Source organism: Vombatus ursinus, unplaced genomic scaffold, assembly GCF_900497805.2.
Source record: "Vombatus ursinus unplaced genomic scaffold, bare-nosed wombat genome assembly UNPS02014786.1, whole genome shotgun sequence".
Classification (NCBI taxonomy): domain Eukaryota; kingdom Metazoa; phylum Chordata; class Mammalia; order Diprotodontia; family Vombatidae; genus Vombatus; species Vombatus ursinus.
In genome coordinates this window covers 4196083-4216772 of record NW_020954564.1, presented here as the reverse complement: position 1 = coordinate 4216772, position 20690 = coordinate 4196083, and the positions used below count along the sequence as shown (strand labels likewise).

The 20690-nt window shown below is 41.4% G+C and overlaps 1 protein-coding gene across 1 annotated transcript in view; it reads right to left on the bottom strand.

Annotated features, from left to right (window-relative positions):
• Window positions 1–2470: 2470 nt before the first annotated feature.
• LOC114046873 (pappalysin-1-like) overlaps window positions 2471–20690 on the bottom strand; it is a 280259-nt gene continuing 262039 nt past the window's right edge. Inside the window, exons 21-22 of the mRNA XM_027867456.1 lie at window positions 14406–14504; window positions 2471–2997 (exon numbers count right to left, since the gene is read on the bottom strand). Coding sequence (XP_027723257.1) covers window positions 2890–2997; window positions 14406–14504 — 207 coding nt within the window. The 3' untranslated portion in view covers window positions 2471–2889. The remainder of the gene's footprint in view (window positions 2998–14405; window positions 14505–20690) is intronic.

The window sequence follows — 20690 nt, the reverse complement described above, 5'->3', positions numbered from 1 at the left end:
AGCCATCCTTGTAACAAGAGAGCAAATACTTCATCAGACACTGAATCCAAAATTTTCAGTACCTCAGAGCTGACTACAGCCAGCAAAGCTTTAGAGGTCTCTTCAGAAATCTTAGAATATGTATAGGAAATGACTTTAACAGTTACACAAGAGTTGGGTCCAAGTCCACAAAGAAGGCTGAAGGGCTTCTCAGTCACTTGAAATTAAATGGAATACTCCCTTCTCACACATGGGGAGCAATCTGCTTGATATTGTCTTTCTATCCCACCATCAATGTGAACATCTCCTCAACTCTATTGTGGAAAAGGCCTTGGGTAGAAATTGAGTATGGGCAGGATGTATGCCAACAAATTTTCCTCCTTTCCCCTCTCCATTTTTGGCAAAAAAAAAAAAAGTTTTTCCTAAGCTACTTTCCTAACAAAGTGAATTCTTCTTTGAAGGACAGTAGGATAAGTGTGGACAGGCATTAAGCCATTTTGCTGAGAAGTCCCCTGGCCTTTTGAAAGGATCACTCATCTAATGGAAATAATATAAAGAAAAAAATTGGCATGATTGGTAGGGTCTCCTCCAAAATAGCTGCCTCATTCCCCTGCTCTCTGCCTGTCCCACTATCTTAAATAAAATTAGAAAGTCACTCTTCTGGGATTTCAAGGGTTGTGGCCTCCCAATAAGAGATATCACCTTCCATAATAGCCAAACTCTAGTTAGGAACTATTAGCTTCTTGAAACCAAGATGTAGAGGCATGGAAGGGGACTCAGGTTGGAGAAGGATGCTGAAAGGGAAGGGGCCAGTATGTGGAATGAGCAGGTAGTACATGCATCCAGCATCCTACTAACCCTGGGTCTCAGAGTGTGGATACTAAAAGGCTTAATGTGTCTGTTTTATTTTAATGCTTGAATGTGCCTATAACATAGAATATGCTTAAGATGCCTGTCATTGTATTTGGGACTGAGGGAAGTGACCAGGTCCTGAATCTCAGCCCCGACTTTCTCAGTTAAGAACCCTTGGTATAGTAGGCTATGCAAGAACTGGACCTCATATATCTGCTCTTTCTGAGCTCTAGGCTAAGACCTCACTTGAGATTTGACTTCAAACCTTCTGATGTAAGCTGGTCTCCAGCCAACTTAATCCCACAGCATTGACCTACCCCATCTGAAGAGATATTATTTGGTGCTTGTTCTGTGAACCATTCATACTTGGGGGCTGTGGGTGGGGAAGCAAATGATGAGAGATAGACTAAGTGCCTCTAGTATACTTATCCCAACTAACTGCACCTTCTAAGCCTGTAGATTCAACTTATAAAGAAGAGAGAACAAATGGTGATCTCTACCCACTTCAGGGCAAGATACAATGGAATACACAGTGATATAACTGGATAGCTGGGGGCTGGAGCTGCACTTCTACTGATCCATCCTCTCTTTGAGTTTTACTGAGCCCTACTGAGGTGAGATTATTATGGAGTATAGAGGGGGTTGGCCATCTCTGGGACTGTGTTTGTTCCCTAGAAACTGGTCCACTAGCAAGTATTTGTTCAGGGCAGAAATGAATCCCGGAGACCAATGTCTAGCCAGGAATGGAATCTTTCTCTGGCTCCTGGAAATTTAACACTGATACACTCAGTTCCAAAATGCTAACACTGTCTTCAGCATTCTTTGCTCTGGTTTTGGGACCCTTAAAATAATTTTTGGAGTCTGTTTGCTTGACAAATTCCCTGCTCTCTCAGGCCCAAAGGGTCTATTCCAGAGGTGATATGGAATGTGAGCTCTCACCACACAAGCCAGTGAGTGTCCTTTCCTTTGCCATAGGGTTAAGGGGGTGGCAGTGGGAAGAAGTGGAAGGCAGGCTGTGGGTAAGCTTTAAGGCAGACCATTTGGTTGTTTGGGGGTTGTTGTAACCCTGTCCTGACACAGTAAAGAAATGAACCGGATGGGATGTAGCAGCAGGCATAGCAGCAGGATGTGCTTGAATGGCAAGATCTAGGGGTGGGCAGGATCCACTGGTTCTTCCTCTTTGTTTTCTTGGGGTCTAAGCACCTCAAAGTCTCTGAGCAGCCAAGCCAGGCTGAAGGCTTTTCCCACCTCTCATCTAGAGCGTCATCCCAGGACTGCTCACTACTCTTTCTGAAGTGGAAGACCAGTGTCCAGCAGTAGAAAGAATGGGCAGTAACCCATTCCTCTTCTCTTGGACCCACTGTCCACTGAGACTAAGACTACACCTTCACCTTCCAACTATTATGTGGCTTTCAGAGGGCTACTGTCCTGGGATGAAACCAACACCTCCCCCAACCCAATACTTGGAGCACAATATACCTTGGCACTCAGCATTGGTCTAATGTGGTCTCAACAACTCCAGGAGTTTCAAAGCTGCAACTCTCCCATGGAGAATCAGCAGTGAGCACCAGAGAGGAATGTGTCTTGTCTTTTCCTCTCTCCCTCCTTAACTTCTAAAGAGACAGACACATGCATATACATATACATATATATATACACATATATGTATGCACACGTATGTATATATTTGTATATGCATGTGTTTAGACCACATATACACATCATAGATAAAGAGCTCATTTGTAACCTCCATCTCAAGTCATGCTGTTCCAATTACGTGGGCCCATCACTGCACACCACACACCACTGCAATACTTCCAAGTCTTCTGGACTTAACTCTGTTCTGTTTGGTCATTATGATGCGATTTGGTACATAACCCCAGCTTTGAGTCCTTCTTGGGCAAAATTAAAGGCAGACTGGTTGAATTCTAAGGGTCCCTGGGTGCAGAGAGGCCATTTAGTTGAGCAGCTAACAATAAAAACAATACCAAAAGGGATGTGGTGTCTCGTGTAGCCTGCCTTCGGGCTGGGTGGTTTTTGGCTCCTCTTCGCCCATTGTTAGCCATGACTGTAGGCCCGGAGGTCCTTTCGACTGTGCTCTTGGGCCTTTGGGTCTCGGCAAGCACAGTCTCCTTGTAGGTCACAGGACATAGGAAAGGGGGTGACCTGCAGGAGAGAGAGGGAAGAAGGAACGTGAGCAGTGGAGGTCCTTGTCATGTGAAAGTGTTCTTTGTAATGCCTGATGAGGCTCTGGGCAGTGACAGGACTGTTGGCAGCATCTCTGGGTCAGGCAAGGCGCTTGCTGTGTGGGTGGCATGAGACCCTGAGTCAGAGATATGCTTTATGCTTAAATTCCTCATTCAAGACTCAGATGAGAAGGACTTGGAGCAATTTTACATGTTGCAGTGATTTCAGATAGGGGCAGGGGTGAAGAGACAGAAAAACAGACAGATTTGGCTTCTAGTCTGAATTGATGCCTAGGAAAGGGAAAAGGAAAGGAAAAAGAGTAAGTATTTATATAGCATCTACTATGTGTCAGGGACTGTGCTAAACACTTTACAAATATCTCATTTGATCCTCAAAATAACCCTGAGAGGTAGGTTCTATTACAATCCTTATTTTATAGTTAAGGAAACTAAGGCAGAAAGAGGATAAACTACTTGCCCAGGGTCATACAGCTATTTTCTGGAGCAGGATTTAAACTCAAGTCTTCCTTGACTCCAGGTCCAGCTCTCTGTCCGTTGTACTACCTAGCTCTCTCTGACTATTATCTGACTCACATTTGTACAATGCTTTCAGGTTTGTAAAGTGCTTTGTGACCTTGGGTAAGTGATTAGGTCCAAATTTCCCCATCTTAAATCTATTAGGGGTGAAGAGGGGGTTACACAAGAGGAGAAATCTCCTTCCAAATCTAGTATAGCCTAAAAAGAAAACAGAGTGCATTGTGAAAAAAAAAAAAAAGCTCTGAACTAAAGTCAGAGGATCTGCCTTTGAATGCTGGCTTTGCTACTCATTGTGTGACACTTGGGAGGTTACCTCCCTTCTCTGGGCCTCTGTTGGAGTAAATAATCTTTAAGGTCCCTTCAATCCATTTGAAATCTCTATGTCTCAGTTTCTCCCATCTAAAAAGCCGTGGGGAGACAGGTCACATGGGAGGGCCTATTGCTATCCGAATGCAATGCTAGCAATGCTAGACTCACCTTCTGAAAGGTCTAAGTGTGATCACCTGGCTGTTGGTGGAAGGTGATTTCATCTTATTGCATCATAACATTTGCAAAGTGCATTCTCCAGAGTGTCTCCCATCTGCGCACATGGACTTAATGACCTAACCCCTCCCTCTCCTTTTAGCAGAGTACTGTAACCTGTTCAGATGTTCTCAGTGAACAATCTGCATCTTTCTCGATCTTACTCTACCCATTTTCTTTCTCCATCCCCCTTCCTTTCTCCTCTCATACGTTGTTAACACATGACCCTTTAGTTGGTTTCTGGGCAGCATATGCATCACCGCCATGGACTTCCAGACAATAAGGATGCATCCCCCTCATCACTAACACACCAGGAATGTACTCTGAATGGAATCATCACAGTTCCTCTCCTCTCCTACATGCATCAGCCTGTCTGCAGAGGAAGACTGAGTCTTCACATTCATGTGTTGGTGGGGGCTGGGGAATGTTTGGATAGCCAAATGGAGTACTTTATTGCCTAACTCAGATAAAAAGAGTGTGGCAGAAGAGAGTAGCTAATTCCAGTCTTTTCAAGTCCCCTGCAATTCAGAACTAAATTGCTACCCCATGGCAAAGAGAATGGTCCCTTTGGCCAAACCATTTGACTAGAGGTCTCGTCACTAGACTTTTGTCCCAAAGGAAAATTTTAAAAAATGAAGATCCTCTTTCTTGACTAATAAGGTCCACACTGCCTCTGATGTTCCAATTAATATTTTTTTTTCCCTACACCTTTCAGAAACATTGTATAGAGAAAGGGGAAGGGAACTAGATTTGTAGTCAGCTAACCTGGGTTTGAATCCTAGCTAAAATCAACAGATATGTATAGATTTTTAATGACATGGGATTTTAAGAAACTGAGAGATAACAAAGGTCAAGAAAATCATTATGTAAGAACTAAAAGAACACTTCTAAATTTCTAAAATGACCAGGACAATAATTCATGGGTGTTCTCTTTCTAATGACATTATTTCTGATTACCCCTAATTGTTTGTGTGACCTCAATAAGTCTTTTTGGTTCTTTGAATCTCAGTTTTCTCATTTCTATAATGGGACAGGGTACACAAGGGTAGGGCAGCTAGGTGGCACAGCGGATAAAATGCTGGGCCTGAAGTCAGGAAGACCCATCCTCCTGAGTGCAAATCCAGCCTTAGATACTTCCTAGCTGTGTGACCCTGGGCAAGTCACTTACCCCATTTGCCTCTGTTGTCTCATCTGTAAAATGAGCCAAAGAAGGGAATGGCAAACCACTCCAGTATCTTTGCCAAGAAAATCCCAAATGGGATCACAAAGTCAGACACAACTGAAAAATGACTGAGCAACAACAACAAAAGTTTGAGCTACCCCAGCTCTCAAGGAATTTATCTTCTAATGGGAAAAATCACACACACACACACACACAAACACACACACACACACACACATGTCTGTGTGTATATGTATATGGGAGTAGTCTCCAAGGAAGTGTCTTTTGGTCTGAGAAATCTCAGATTTGGGAGATGGAACAATAAGCAATTGAATGATATGACTGAACCACAACACAAGGTTAAGAATTAGATAATTTCAAAAATACCTTCCAGCTGAAAGCATTTCATTCAATTCGAGTATGAGAAGATGCTGACAAATTTGGGGGTGGGGTGGAAGAGCTACCAAAGTGTATTCACTTAAAAAGCATAGTATGGTAGAAAGATCAATGCATTTGGAGTCAGGAATTCTCAGATACTATCTCAGTTCTGCTAATTCAATTACCTGTGTGACTCTGAGCAAGTCATTACAACTCCATGGGTCTGTTTCCTTCATCTGTTAAATGAAGGGATTAGACTAGATGATTTCTGAATCTTCTTCTAGCTCTAAATCCTACAAACAAATATATATTGAGCAACTACTATGGTTATATGCAAGGCACCATGTTAGCCTGATAAGGATGTCAGGAGAATAGAATGCAAAGCATGGCTCCTGCCCTCTAGGAGCTTACAATCTAATAGGGGGTTGGGAGAACAAAGCTTACATGAAAGGCTAAATAAAAATGAAATACATTGTGTGGTTAAATAAATGTTAGAGCAAGCAGCAAATGGTTAGCAAAGGCTGAAGGTGTTTGGAGATAGAGAGAGATGCTGACCCTTAGGGTAGCTAGGGAAGAAGTGTGATGAACTTGACAGTGACTTGAGAGTAAGGTGATTTGAAGGTGAAGGGAATTTCCGTGACAAAGGAAGAGGAACCATGAGGAGAGTGGCTGACTTCAATGGAGGGCCATTGGATTTAGGTTCATGGATTTAGAGCTAGAAGAAACCTTAGAGAACATTGAGTCAAAGACACTCATTTCACTAAAGTGGAAACTGAGGCACAAAGTGGTTACACAGCTAGCAAATGTCTCAGGACAGTATTTGAATTCAGCTCTTTATAACTCCGAATCCAGGGCTTTATCCCCTACATCATAATGCCCCTCAAGGAGCATTGTTTTCAGAAGTCAGATCATTTTCCTGACATTTCCCCAACCCCTCCTCTGCTCCCAATTGCTCACAGGACTTAGGAATGCCCTTCCCTTCTTTTCAAGTTATCCTACTCTCAAGTTACCAGCTAGGATTTAGAGTTGGAAGGGAATTTGGAGACCATCTAGTCCAACCCTTTACTTGACAAATGAGGAAAATGAGGCTCAGAAGTGAATTAACTTGCCCAAAATCACACAAGTAACTTTTCAAGTGCTTTTCACATAGACCATTTGAGCCTTGAGGAAACCACATGAGATATGCAGGGTGGGTATTATCATTTCTGTGTTGTTGATGAAGACACTGAGGCTCAGAAAGGTAAAGGTACATGATGTGACTGACACCTAAGCCACAATTTTTTTTTCCAACACACCTTGCTACCTCTTCAGCAAACATATTTGACCCCTCTCCCCTGATTTAGATGGAAGTGGGGCAGGGTTTAAATTTTGAGGTTCTTGCCAAACTTTACAAAACTGTTCCTGAATAGGCATCTGGAGGTAATGGAGGATGGAGAAGGAAGGTGCACTTCCTGCAACAGCTGTTCGGGTAAAAGCTAAGCTTTATTATTATTATTTTTATAAAGCCTTTCTTCTACCCCCTTTGTTGGCCAAGTCTGAGTTCGGGAGCTGCTGTTTCTCCCATTGGAACACATGTAAGGGCTGCCTCCTCAACCTGTGTAATCAATTCAGGAATGCAGCCTGTTCAGGAGAAACACAGAATTCTGAACTCAGAAGGTCTTGGCTGCTATTGTGAAACAGGCAAGGGCAGGATTCTGACTCAGAATCCAGCATGCAGATAACAACCTTGGGAGTGGAGGAGTAAAAGAGAGAAGATAGGCATGAGAACACTGAGTCACAGGGTCATAGAGCTAGAAGCAACCTCAATCCAAACCACCAAGAATTTATTAAGCACCTAATAAGTGCAAAGCACCTTGCAAGGTAGGCACTGGAGATTCAAAGCCAAAACAAAACATAGTGCCTTCCCTGAAGGAGCTTATGTTTAACCTCAAGAGATGCAGAAATAGGGCAGGGAGGGGGAGCAAATTTAAAACTCAAAAGCTTATCGAAGTGAATGTTGAAAACTAAAAATAAATTCACTAATAAAAAAAATTAAAAAAGAGATGCAGAATGTATTCTGAAATGGCCATAGGGCTTGCAACAATTTTAAAGACCTGGATGTTGGTAGGTAACACCTACCTTTGAGTCAACACTAAACTACTATGTTCCCATTCAACCCTTAATGAAATACTTCGGACACCTGGCCAATCTTCCAATTTGACTGGAAGTTTTCCAGGATTTCTTCTGCAACAGGGATTCTTAACCTCTTTTTGTATCATGGAACTATCTATTCACTATTCTAGTGAAGCCTATATACTCCTCCTCAAAAGAATGTTTTTAAATGTGTAGCGAAATACATAAAACCACAAAGGAAACCATAGGTTAGTGACAATAAAGATGTATTTTTCCCCCATTAGTTTGCAGACTCCTTGCAATCTACCTATGGACACCATGGGGAGGAAAGAAGTGAGATCTGTGGGCCTCAGATTAAGAACCCCAGTTCTACAGAGATTTTAGGAATTTCTAGCACTGGAACTACCAAAGAGAGAAACATATAAAGGCTACAAGGAGCAATGTGATGGCAGTTAGAAGACTTGAGTTTTAGCCTTATCTTTATCCCTAGGGCAATCAAGAAGGCTTCATGAAAGAAGTGGGACTTGAGAGTAGGATAACTTGAAAAGAAGGGAAGGGCATTCCAATCCTGTGAGCAATTGGGAGCAGAGGAGGGGTTGGGGAAATGTGAGAAAAATGATCTGACTTCTGAAAGCAATGCTCCTTGAGGGGCAATATGATAGAGAGGATGAAGCCCTGGATTCAGAGTTATAAAAAGCTGAATTCAAATGCTGTCCTGGGACATTTGCTAACTGTGTAACCACATTGTGCTTCAGTTTCCACTTTAGTGAAATGAGTGTCTTTGACTCAATGTTCTCTATGGTTTCTTCTAGTTCTAAATCCATGAACCTATGATCCTCTGACTGGAATGGAAGATTTTATGTATGTGTTCGAGCTCAGACAAGTCAGTTCCCCTTGTTAGACCACCATTTCTTCATCAGTAAAATAAGGGTTGAACTAGATCATAAGTTTTGAACCAGTCTTTTCTACTACTCACAGTCTATGAACTCTAAAGAACTCTGCCTCACAGGAGCTCTGGGGAATATTCTTTCACAGCTGGAGAATATGAAAAAAAGAAAGGACTGCTTTTCTTTGCCAAGAATTAAGGCAAGGATGGAAGAGGCTGGGCTGTCAAATCCTGATTAGGATGCTAACACCATCTTCAAATGTCTATAATATAACAGTAACAAGTTTTAGTAGAGATAGCATCCAAGTGTAAGTCAAGAGACCTCAGTGCTAGTCATGGCACTGCCATTTCCTAGTTATGTATTCCTGAAAAAGTCCCTTCACCCTTTTTCTCTTCATTCTGCACATTTGTAAATTAAGTGATAGATGACCTTTAAGTAGAATAATGGAAAAAATTTTGAATCAGAGGATCTGGGTTTGAATCTTAGCTTTGCCAATTATTACAATGTACAACTTTGGACAAGATAGTTTAACTCTCTGGGGCTCAGTTTCCTTGTCTGTAAAATGAAAAGACTGAACTAGACAACAGCTTATATTCACATAGGATTTTATATGTCAATGGATTTGTGATCTCATTTCCTCCAATTTCCTCCAACAAAATTTTCCTCCAACAAAAGAACAATGCATGTTTTCTTAGCCTGTGTGATTCTTGACCAGATTCCCACAAAAATCTTTTGTTGAGGACTACCCAATATGCTAGAGACTTTCCTCTAAGTCTTTTTTAACATTCCATAGGTACCAGGGTCCCACATACATCACTTCACCTGTTATCCTCTGCTCTGTCTTCAGGACAGGGCACTTCCTTTTTTCCTGTCATAAGCATGTGTGGTTCATTTCAGGGAATTATATGTGTGTATAGTGTGCAAGTTGAATGTCTTAAAGGACATTATTTTTATTCAAAAAATTAAACAAGCTAAAACTTAATGAATTTTTAAAAATTTACAACTAAACTTTATTTTAAAAATATAACCTTTGCAAAGGGCTCCATTAAGTCAAACTCTTCTCCTTATCTAAAACATGTAGAACAACTTCTCAGCCTTAATATTGGCTAATAAAACATTTTTATAACTGGGCCCTGCTCCATATTTTGCCATGATGGGATAGATAGTGGTGGAGTTTAAGAACTGAGAAAAGCAAAAGAGACTTGCTCATAGCTACCAGTTCAGCCTCAATTTCTTGACCTGAAAAAGGGGCATATCAGTAGTACAACCTCCCTCTGAGGGTAGTTGCTAGGGAAACACTTTGTAAATCTTAAAGAGCTATATAAATATGAGTCCCTATTATTCTAGGATCCCAACCAAGAAAGGGCTTCATTCTGAGGCAAGAAGAACAAAAATATAGCAGAAGCCAATGATTTTCAAAGAAGATAGGTAAGAATCTGCTTAGATATCAGCCCTCCACATCTGGGAGTGCTGAGGAAATGCCACAGGGTTTCAAAAATGCCATGATCACTATCAGTAAGGGGAAGCAAGTTGCCAATGCTGACAGTAGTAAACAGCTCTGGCCTTTCTACTCTGAAGCCCACTAAATCCTGGTTGGAGTCATTCTGGAACCCCTCTCGTACCATCCAGTCAATTCCAAGTTTCCAGAAGCACAAGGCAGTCTGCAGAACAAGCAACAGTGGAGGGGGAGGAAGGTGATGAGGGAAGAGGACCACGTGCTGGGAAAGAGCATGTCTGGAGATAGCTGTCAAAGCATTTTCGAAACTTTCCTGATGCAAACAACTCTGAAAGTATGAATAACAACTCCCTCCCCTCCTCCACAGTCAGTGCTTGTGCTCCAGGGTGCATCACCTTCTGAATGCAGAGGCTGTATCAAGATAACCTAGGCAGGTCAGGGCAGGGAGTTTTCACTTAATTTCCCTTCGTTTGACACCTTTCTTAGGCAAATGCTGATGGGTCACTTGAGGAGGGGGAGGGGGCAGGAATACAAGAAAAGAATTCTCTTTTCTTGGCTTCTTAGTCATAAGAATGGTTCCCACATATCCAGAAAATAATAATAATAATAAAAAGGAATCCCATGAGCCAATAGGTCATACCAGGTCAAACTCAGGACTTCAAAGGTCCTGGAAAGAAAAAGTGTTGAGAGCTGATGGTTAAGAGAAAGAAAGGACTTGGAGAATATAGTATTCCCACATCTCCCTGGTTGGAACACCACGTTTGAAGAAGTGGCAGAATTAATTCATGGCTGTGGATTCAGCACCTGATCCAAGGGTTAGGAGAAACCTCATGAACATCATCCGTAGAGTGGAGTCCTAAAGATGCCAAATCAAGGAAGCCTCTCAGGCATAGTTTTATGGGGATCTCTCTAAGACTGGAAGCAGCCCATTGGACTGGGACAACTTCTGTGTTTTAGAGGATCCAGGCCTCATTTCATTATAATTTTTCCCAGGGAACAGAAGCTGAGAGGCGGCTTCCCTATAGTGTCTGGTTTAAGAGGCAAGCTTCCAACACATATAATGATGTCCAATGAGGAACAGGGTGAATACTGAAGAATATGTAAAACCACTGACAGGTGGTAGAATGTCAATCCCAGCATCCTTGGAGGGTTCCATCACCTTGACGCCCTCCAGGCCTCTGCCAGCTTTCCTCCTGGAGCTTCAGAGACTCAGAGCTCTGGGCTTGCAGTGATCTAGAGATGGTTGCCAAACCGCACAGAGTACAAAAGCCACATTACTCTGCTGCTCAGCAATTAGCCGCACTTCCCATCTCCCTGCTACTGATTGTGAAAACATGAATGCAATTAGTCAAAATAGTCACCCAAGATTTAACGGCATGACAGACCACCCCAGGACTGCAGGGAGATACCCTGCTCCTTGCCGGGGGGGGGGTATTGTGGTCAGATCCCCCAGCTTGTAAGGACCTGGAGGTCACTGAGTCCTTGAGCAAATGCCATTTGGGAATCCTCTTCTTGGGAGAGCTGTGCCATTGGGATAGCAGGGCTTTTTGGAAGCCAGGGATGTCTCCCAAGCCAATGCGGCAGTTGCTGCTGCTGCTTTTAATTTACCCTTTGTCTGAGAAGAAATCCCTTGGCTGGGGGCCATAGGATGCGCCAGGTCAATGAATCTCTAAATTCCACCAAGGCATTAAATGCCCAATAGACCTTTGCATTAAAGTCCAAACCTTATTCAGATTGAAAGGTGCCTTTACCATTGAGAAGGAATCTAGCTTGTGCTCACCCCTACCTACCCCACCAATCCCACCAAAAACTCATTCTCAGAGTCCTTCAAGGGCAACATGATTAGCATTGGAAGGGACCATAGAGATCATTGTCACATGACCCTTTGGAAGCTAGATGGCCACATTTCAAAGATGTTACAGAAGACATTCCTATTCAGCCACAGGTTGGATAAGGTGACCTCTGAGATACATCTCTGAAACTCCATGATCACTCTTGTTCTTATAACTTATAATGTTCTTACAACAGCTTATATGGAGCTTTCATTTTCTCTTATTGAAGTCTACCAGGTAGTATAATTATTGATGCCATAACCTCCCCCCCCCCAAAAGTATATAAGTTCCTTTAAGGCAGAAATTATCCCCCCCAATCTTTACATATCTACCACTGAGCATGACACCCTACTCATATTAATTGTAATTAAATGCAATTCACAGAATTACATAATGTTAAATCTGAAAGGGAGCTTAGAGGTCATCTAGGTTAACTCTCTCATTTTATGGGTGAGGAAACTGAATCCATGTAAAATTGTTTGTCCAAGGTCAGATGGCTATTAAGGAGCAGAAATGGGACTTAAACTCCTGTCCTCTGAATCTTTTGACTACACCTCCAGAGCTCAGTTCACTATACCAGAAGGCACAATCACCAAACAACTTTACGTGGTCCACACAGCCTCAAGCTAAAAGACAAGGTACATTCTCAACCTTTTGCAGGCATCTGAGGATGAGAAAAGAGGAGAAACAAGACTTTATGGAATCATGTTCCAGCTTCTTAGGATTCCAGGAGATCAAAGAAAGGCCAGTATCGATGTTAGCCATGTCACATCCCAATCCCAAAGACCCAGGGAGAAACTTTCCAGTTACAGTGAAATACTTTCCTAAAAGCCTCTGAGCTGATTCTTCAGAGACCCACAGCCAGATCACTGGCTACTTGGCTGGAGCACCTTGGGGACTGCTGATGTCCTGGGAGAATGCCAGTGGTGACATGTCTTTCCAGGGGCATTTGAGAACACCAGCTTTGGGCCCATGTCTGAACATCTGACTTTGTAAGCAAGGCCATAAGCATATTCAATCCAGGACAATCTTCCCACCATTGTTTAGTTACACTCTTCAATCTAGTGATACTGGTAACCTTGCTGTTCTCTCACACAAAAGAATCTCCAGAATCCAGGTGTTTTTACTGGCTGTCCTGATGCCTGAAATCCTTTCCCTCCTCACCTCTGCCTCCTGGCTTCCTTCAAGTCCCAGCTAAAATCCCAACTTCTGTAAGAAGCCTTTCCCAATCCTTTTTAATAGCAATGCCTTCCTTCTGTTAATTGCTTCCAATTTCTCTTGTGTACATCTTGTTTGTACATCATCATTTGCATTTTACATCCCCATGATATTATGAACTCCTTGAAAAGGGAACTTCTTCTCCCCTTCCTCTTACTTGACACAATTCCCAACAAATAGTAGGTACTTAATAAATGCCTGCCAAGTGACTGAATGCAGATGCCCTTATATTAATGGGCTTTTTAAACCAATAGGTTACAAATGGGGTCTAGTATCTTGAAAGAACTTCAGTAAGGGGAAGAAGAAAAGGGTACCTAGTCCATTTTGACTCCTGAGAAGAGAAATATTATGCAGCATATTTCATCTCAAGGTTGGAGTCCAGAATGTTACAGTAATAGCTAGAATAAGATTATTTTGCTTGCATAATCCTGTCACCCCTGTCAGCTCATTTTCTCTTCACAAAATCTTCATTAGAATAAGGGAGAAATCAAGGCCCAAAGATACAAAAAGCCATTCCCAAGTATAGCCCCCTCATTTCACAGATAAGAAAAATGAGGCCAAAAAGAAGTGACTTGTCCAAGGTCACAAAAAATAGTAAATAACAAAACTGAGATTTGAACCCAGGTATTCTTATTCCAGGAAGTCCAATATTTCTGCCACTACTCCATGATACCTCTCTCAGATCTCTTCTTTCTGGCTCACCTCACCCTGAAAAGGCTTGTTAATTTTAGTGTTTTGATGCTCTCTCTTCTTCATTGCTGCCTCTTACACACAGTGATTTTGGTTTTATTTGGCCTTTATTTTTTCTTTATGAAACCCAGGTAATATAAAGTGGTCTTAAACTAGAACTGAATATTAAAGTTTTTTTTTTTGTTTGTTTTTTGGGGGGAGGTTTAAAAATTGACTAATATCCCATTTATTTGGAATTCAGGTTTCTAGCAACCTCAATTCTTCCTAACATGACCGCAAAATCAGAAGAAAATGAAAAAAAAAATCTTCTTACAACCAAAATAGAAATCACAAAACCCCAGCAAACACATGTATTTTATTTCATAGGAAAAGTCATTTGATCCTCATGTATAGTCTATTAACTCTTATTTAGCACACAATACTAACAAGTTTAGTTGCCTATCTCACAAGAGATTAGAAGCAGCAAATTAGAAGGCTTCCCCAGCTGGATTCATCCTTGAGCCCCAGCAATGAGGTGCATGGGAGCCCCTTGGAGTTATAAGCTAGAGATTTGGGGATGGGTTCCTCCAAGAAGGAGAAATAGCCCTTACTTACTTTTTTTGTCTTAACTGTAGAGGCACAACAATCACCCCCATCATAGTTGCAGAAGGCTCGGTTGTTGATGGCATCACAGTAGTTATCTCCCATGAAAGGCTATTGAAAGGAAGACAAAAAATTGAAAAGGGTCCTCAAGGCAGTGCAGCCTGACTTGGGCAGCCATACCAGGGCATTGTCTTATGGCGGGGCTGTAGCCTTCCTTCCTGGGTACTGGGGTGCCCAAGATTCCCCAAATAAAAGCAAACTCCTTAGGGCCCTGGGCCAAAGCTCCAGTCAGCTCAAGAAGAACTGAAAGTAAAGGTTCCTTCTTCCCATGTGTGTATAATGTCCTTTCACAGGTCCTCACCTCTACTACCAACAGGGAGCTGAGCCTCTTACAGGCTTATCCACTACCTATGGGGCAGGCAATGCCTCAACTCCAAGGGTGTTCCCTGAGGGGTCTTCAAGGTCTTTTTTGTAGAAAAAGTGAACCAGGTCCACTCAGACTCTCTGCTGAATCAGCCAATGCCTCTGGGCCCTGCACCAGCGTGTGGAGGAAGGAGGTCTCAGTTATACCTGTGGACTGGATGTGAGTGGGTAGGGGAAGCAAAGCCAAAGTGAAAGAAGGAAGTGAAGTGGCTCATTCATAGGTTCCAAAGTCAGCTAAAAAGTGGGAGAAGGCAGTGGGAGAAGGCAGTGGGAGAAGGCTTGCAGCCTCCTGAAAGGTCAGCATCCCCCTCTATCTCTATTTCCTATTATCTGCCATGGGTTTTGTTTTCTTATGTCTATAGGAGATGCTCCCGGAATCTTTACTCCACATAGAAGCTCCTGCTATTGGGTTAGTAATGTCAGGGCCAACTGGGACAGTCAAAGATGGGACATCAGTAACTCAGGCAATAGTAGCTGAGCAATTTTATAGCTCAACTATAGCTGAAGGCTTTTAGCAAATTTGCCTTTGAGTGAGAAAATGGGGTCAGAAAGTCAGAAAGATGAGGGGCTAAATCGAAAAAATGACTGTCCTTTTCTAGAGATATAATGAGGCATTTTGGACAAAGCCCAGGACTTGGGGTCAGGAAAGCTGAGTCCAAATCCTAGTAACATATACCACCTAGCTCTGTGACCTTGGGCAAATCATTTAACTTCTCTCCTCAGTTTCCTTATTTGGAAAATAGGGATGAGAATAATAATTTATTTCCTTGGCTGATAGGATTGTTGTGAAGAATTTTTTTTTTTAACTTAAACCTCTGCAGAACTATGATTTGCCATTTTGCAGATTCCTCCTGGAGGATGGAAATATATTATGTTGAATAAAATGTGAAATACTGCATCTAGTTGAAAGAAGAATCAAATAATAAAGCAGCTACCTGCTGTCCTCCTATAGGTTGGACAAGTGACAGAGAAAGGAAGGAGAAGATATTTAGAGCAATGGCTTGGAAGGCAGAGGACCTGGGTTCAAATCCCACCTCTGAGGTTTACTACTTGTGTAAACTGAAACAAGTCAATTAACCTCCTTCAGTGGCTTTGGTTTCCTCAGTTATAAAATGAGAAGTTTAGACTAGATGATATCTGAGGTTCCTTTCTGTTCCAGAGCTATGATCCTATCATACTTGCATATCTCTACTGGTATATAGTCTGTGGCTTCTGCAGTGTAGAAGTCCTCAGTACACATGTCTAAGGAAGGCAAGGATTCTTCCCAGAGAGCAGAAAGATTGGCATCTAGTCAGAAATTACATGACTCCTAATGCAAATAGATCCTACCCCACACCTATTCTCTAGCCAAGGAACAAGGGAGATACAGAGGATGAAGTCAGATAATAGAACAGGTTAGTGTGGATGCTGGTTCCATCTCTTCACCTCTTCAATGGGAAAATCCTAGCCTTAGCTGGAGGAATAGCAAGGTGAAATAGCTCAAGCCTAGGAGTAGACCTCCTTGGGCTCTAGACCTAGCCCTAGACCCCTTCACTTCTTTAAGCCTCAGTTTCCTCAAATATAAAACAAGAGGGTTGGCTTGGATGACCTCCAAGGTCCCTTAAACTCATGTTAAAATTCTACATTTTAGGGGTCGAAAGATTCAAAACTTGAAGGAGCTTTCAAGGTTTCCTAGTCCAATCCTCCTCATCTCATAGCAGATAAAGCTGAGGCCAAGGATGCCTTAGTGACTTGACCAAGGTCACAAGTACTGTCCTAGGCAGAATTTGAATCCAGATTCTTTGTTTCCATAACCAAAGCTCTTTCCATTATCCAGGAGTCCTTAACCATGTGTGTGTGTGTGTGTGTGTGTGTGTGTGTGTGTGTGTGTGTGTGTTGTATGTTTATGTACCTCTCAGAATAATGTTTTAAAATACATAAAATACATAGGATTCTTGTAGGGAATATTGAAATACAGTTATTAAAATTTTTTTTTAAAAAAAGTTCATGAATCCCAAGTTAAGAATCTTTGTCGTGTGCCATCCTATCAGTCCTACCCTTGCCATTATAGGGAAGTATGTGGTACCATGGGAAGAACATTGACTGATATTTATTCACTCTGATATTTATTACCTGCATAATTTTGGGTAAATCACATAGTCTCCATGAGCCTCAGTTTCCTCATCTGCAAAATGAGGGAGTTGGACTAAATGACCTCTGAAGTTCCTTCCTACACCAGATCTCAGAGCTGCTAGATGGCACAGAGGATAGAGAGGTAAGCCTGAAGCCAGAAAAACCTGAGTTCAGATTTGACTTCTGACTCTAACTGGCTATGCGAACCTCAGTAAGTTACTTAAACTCTATCTGCCTCAGTTTCCTCAACTGTAAAATGAGAATGAAAATAATAGCACCTACCTCAAAGGGTTATTGTGAGGATCAAATAAGACACTATTTGTAAAGTGCTTAGCACAGTATCTGGCACATAGAAGTTGCTATGTAAATACTTATTTGCTCCCCTCTCTGATCTTATGTTTTAATAGTCCATGGTGTAAAATCCTTTCTACCTCTAACATTCCATTGAATCCCTTCCAACTCTAACACTGCTTTATGTTCTGAGGTCTACTCCAGCTCTAATATTCCATGTTTTTAGTTCTAACATCCTAACATTTAACATTCTAGGTTCTGTGAGCTTACTTCCTTGTTCTAATGTTTAGAGTGAACTCATCTAAAGAGGCAGCCTTGGTTCCTATGGCTATATTCGAAATCTCTCTGTGGGTTTTCGTGAAGTGGCTAGGCTCTCATTAACCTTGTTGACCCCACTTTTTCCTCCCCCAAGTCTCCCAGGGCCTAGTACTACCAGGTTCCTTTTCACCACCTCCCTCTTGATGTCTAAAGGAAGAACAAGGATTGACTTTTCCCCTAGAAATCTCTCTAAGGAAGGATGAGCTAAGAAGCTATTCAGAACTCAGAGCTCATGTGAGTGTGTGTGGCTGTGTGATAGGACAACTAGTCTATGATTGCGTTATTAAGTTTATATTATACCAGATGCACTAGAGCCAATCAATAAGGGCTTCAGTTCCCTTTTCCCCTAAGGAGGCCTGCTTATGACCTAATATATATTAGGTTAGCAAAAGAGCTGCATACCTGGACCTATCCTGGGAATGAAAGTAGATGGGTTGGTAGAAGATCAGCCATTTTATAATAATAGCTATCCCCATTTTTGTAATGACTGTTTACAAATCAACGTGCAGTAGACAGACTACTGGATTTAGAGTTAGAAGACCTAGGTTTTTAACACTTGTTTTGCCACTTACTACCAATGTGACTTTGGATAAATCATTTAATCTCTATGTGTCCATTCCCTTACCTATAAAATAAGTGTGGGGGAGATGATCTTTGATATCTTTTCCAGTTCTAAATCTGTGATCCATCTATTTTCTGCACAATACCCCTGTGAGGCAGGCACTATATGGTTTGTTGTTATTTGCATTTTATAGATAAAGAAATTGAAGCTCAGAAAAGTTGTGACTTGCTTATAGTCAAAAGGTTAGTAAGTGGCAGAGGGGCTCAGATTCAAAACCAGGTCATCTAACTTTTAGATATAATACTTTCCTCACGATACTATGCTTTTGGGGTTTATACTCTGATACCAATGAGGAATCAGCTAAAGAAATGACAATGAAGGCCAAACTTGGTGGAGAAAATGTTATGTTAATTATTTGTAAAAAGATGCAACTTTTAAAAATGTAAATTTTGCCTTTGAATGCCCAGGAATTCAAAGACAGGTCTGTTTGTTTGTACAATCAACGTATCAGTCATATTAGGGTTTTATATGATATATAAAAAACAAAATATATTATTAAAAGAAAGGAAATAAAAATGGCATTGCTTCATACAGTTCTTTCCATGTTTCTTCATATTTGCCATTTTATGGCACCATGCCCTTCCATTGCTATATGAGAATTTAGTCAACTATTCCTCCTTTCATTAAAACTTGTAAGTTGTTTCCAGATTTACCCTATGTACGTCAAATAAAGTATCTAAGAATATTTTTATACTGGGAGGAAAATCTAGCTCACCTGAAGTAAAATGAACTAGAAATAACTAGTTCCTTCATTTTCCAAAGAAAGGACTTCTTAAAGGATGTGGTACTTGAGCTAAGCTCTGAAGTGAGTTAGGCTTTCCAAGAGGCTAAGGTGAACAGGGAGAACATTTTAGGCATGGGGTCCAGCTTGTAAAAAGGTCCTGAGTAGGGAGGTGGAATGTCATGGATGGGGACCAATAAGTCAATAAATCAATGAAGAGTACGTGAGGGGGAATAAAGCATTATGATCCCGGAAAGATAAGCTAAAGCCAAACAGTAAAGGGTTTTAAATGTAAAGGAGAAGCTTGTTTTGTACCTTAGTGGTAATAAGAAGTCACTGAAGCTAGGTTTTTGTGACACTACTTAGTCATAATTGCCTTCCTACCTCTCTGATGAATCCTTTTCAGCCTTTTTTGCAGCATCTTCATCCATGTTTGTACCACCCTCCTGCTATTTTTGGGTCAATCAATAATCTTTTAAGCAGTGGAGTTCTATGGTTATCCCAGTGCTTTAGAAATATCAGTTTGGCAGCTGTGCAAAGGACGTGGTGGCAAAGAAGAGGAAACTAAGGGGATGGCCATCAACTGGGGAAAATGAATGAACAAATTATGGTATATAAATAGAGTAAAATACTATTGTACTACGATAAATGACATGAGAAGATTTTGGAGAAACCTGAGAAGATTTTTATGAATTGATGCAGAAACACGAGAACCATTTATACTATAATAGTAACATTATAAAAAACAAAACAAAACAAAACTTTGAAAGACTTAAAAACTGTGATTAAACATTATTCCAGAAGACTCCCACCTCCTAAAAGAGAGGTTTGGGACTAACATGTAGAATAACACACAGATTTTGGGACATGGAAAATATGAGAATCATTTTGCTTAAAATGTATATTGTTGTAAGGGTTGCTTTTTTTTTTTTTTGATTTTTTTCCAGTGGGGGAGAAAGTGATATAAAGGAGAGAAAATAGATTATTATTAATTAAAAAAAATTAAAGAAAAACAAAGAGAAGGGGGAGGGAAGAATGATTGAAGAGGTAAACTTCTGGAAGAAAAGGGAGGGGATGTAACCAAGGACACTAATAAAGAGATCGATCTTAGCAAGAAGAAGGAGGCACCTCTGCATTAGAGATTGGAGTAAAGAAGGAAAGAATAGATGATGATGTTGAGATGATTAGAAGTATGGAATTGGGGAGGAGAGGGAACTCCTCCGACAGTGTCATTAAATCTTTGGGGAGCACATCCTCAGTTCCTTTAACCATCCCTATACATCATAAACTCAAGAACCTTTCCCATCCTAGCTGCCCACCCTTGGATGTGTTCCAGTTTTAAAATGCCCTTCTAAAATTGGCATTGAGAACTGAACATAATATTCCCAATGTGGTCTGACTAGGGTGTAGTGGGGACTATCCCCAACTTATTCTTGGAACCTATGGGCCCCTTCCTGAAGCCTAAGATCACATGGACTTTCTTGTATGCCACTTCACATTCTTGTGTCACATTAAACTTCTAGATCACTTCAAATGCCACCATAACTTTTTCAAGGAAGCCTCTGTCTTGTATACGTGAAGTGAAGGTTACTCAGCTCTCAACCAGAAAAGCTGAAAATCTTAAAGCTTTAGCACCAGTTAAGAGATACATGGTGAGCTTTAAAAAATAAAAAAATCAGACTTCAGGAATTCCAGACTGGTCTGTCTGGCTGTATTGGGACAGGGGCCCAGCTGCTCTCATTAGCCTGCTCACTTTGTCTCTCAGTGGCTCTGCAGGGCCACCACTGTTCTAGGCACATATCACAGCGCT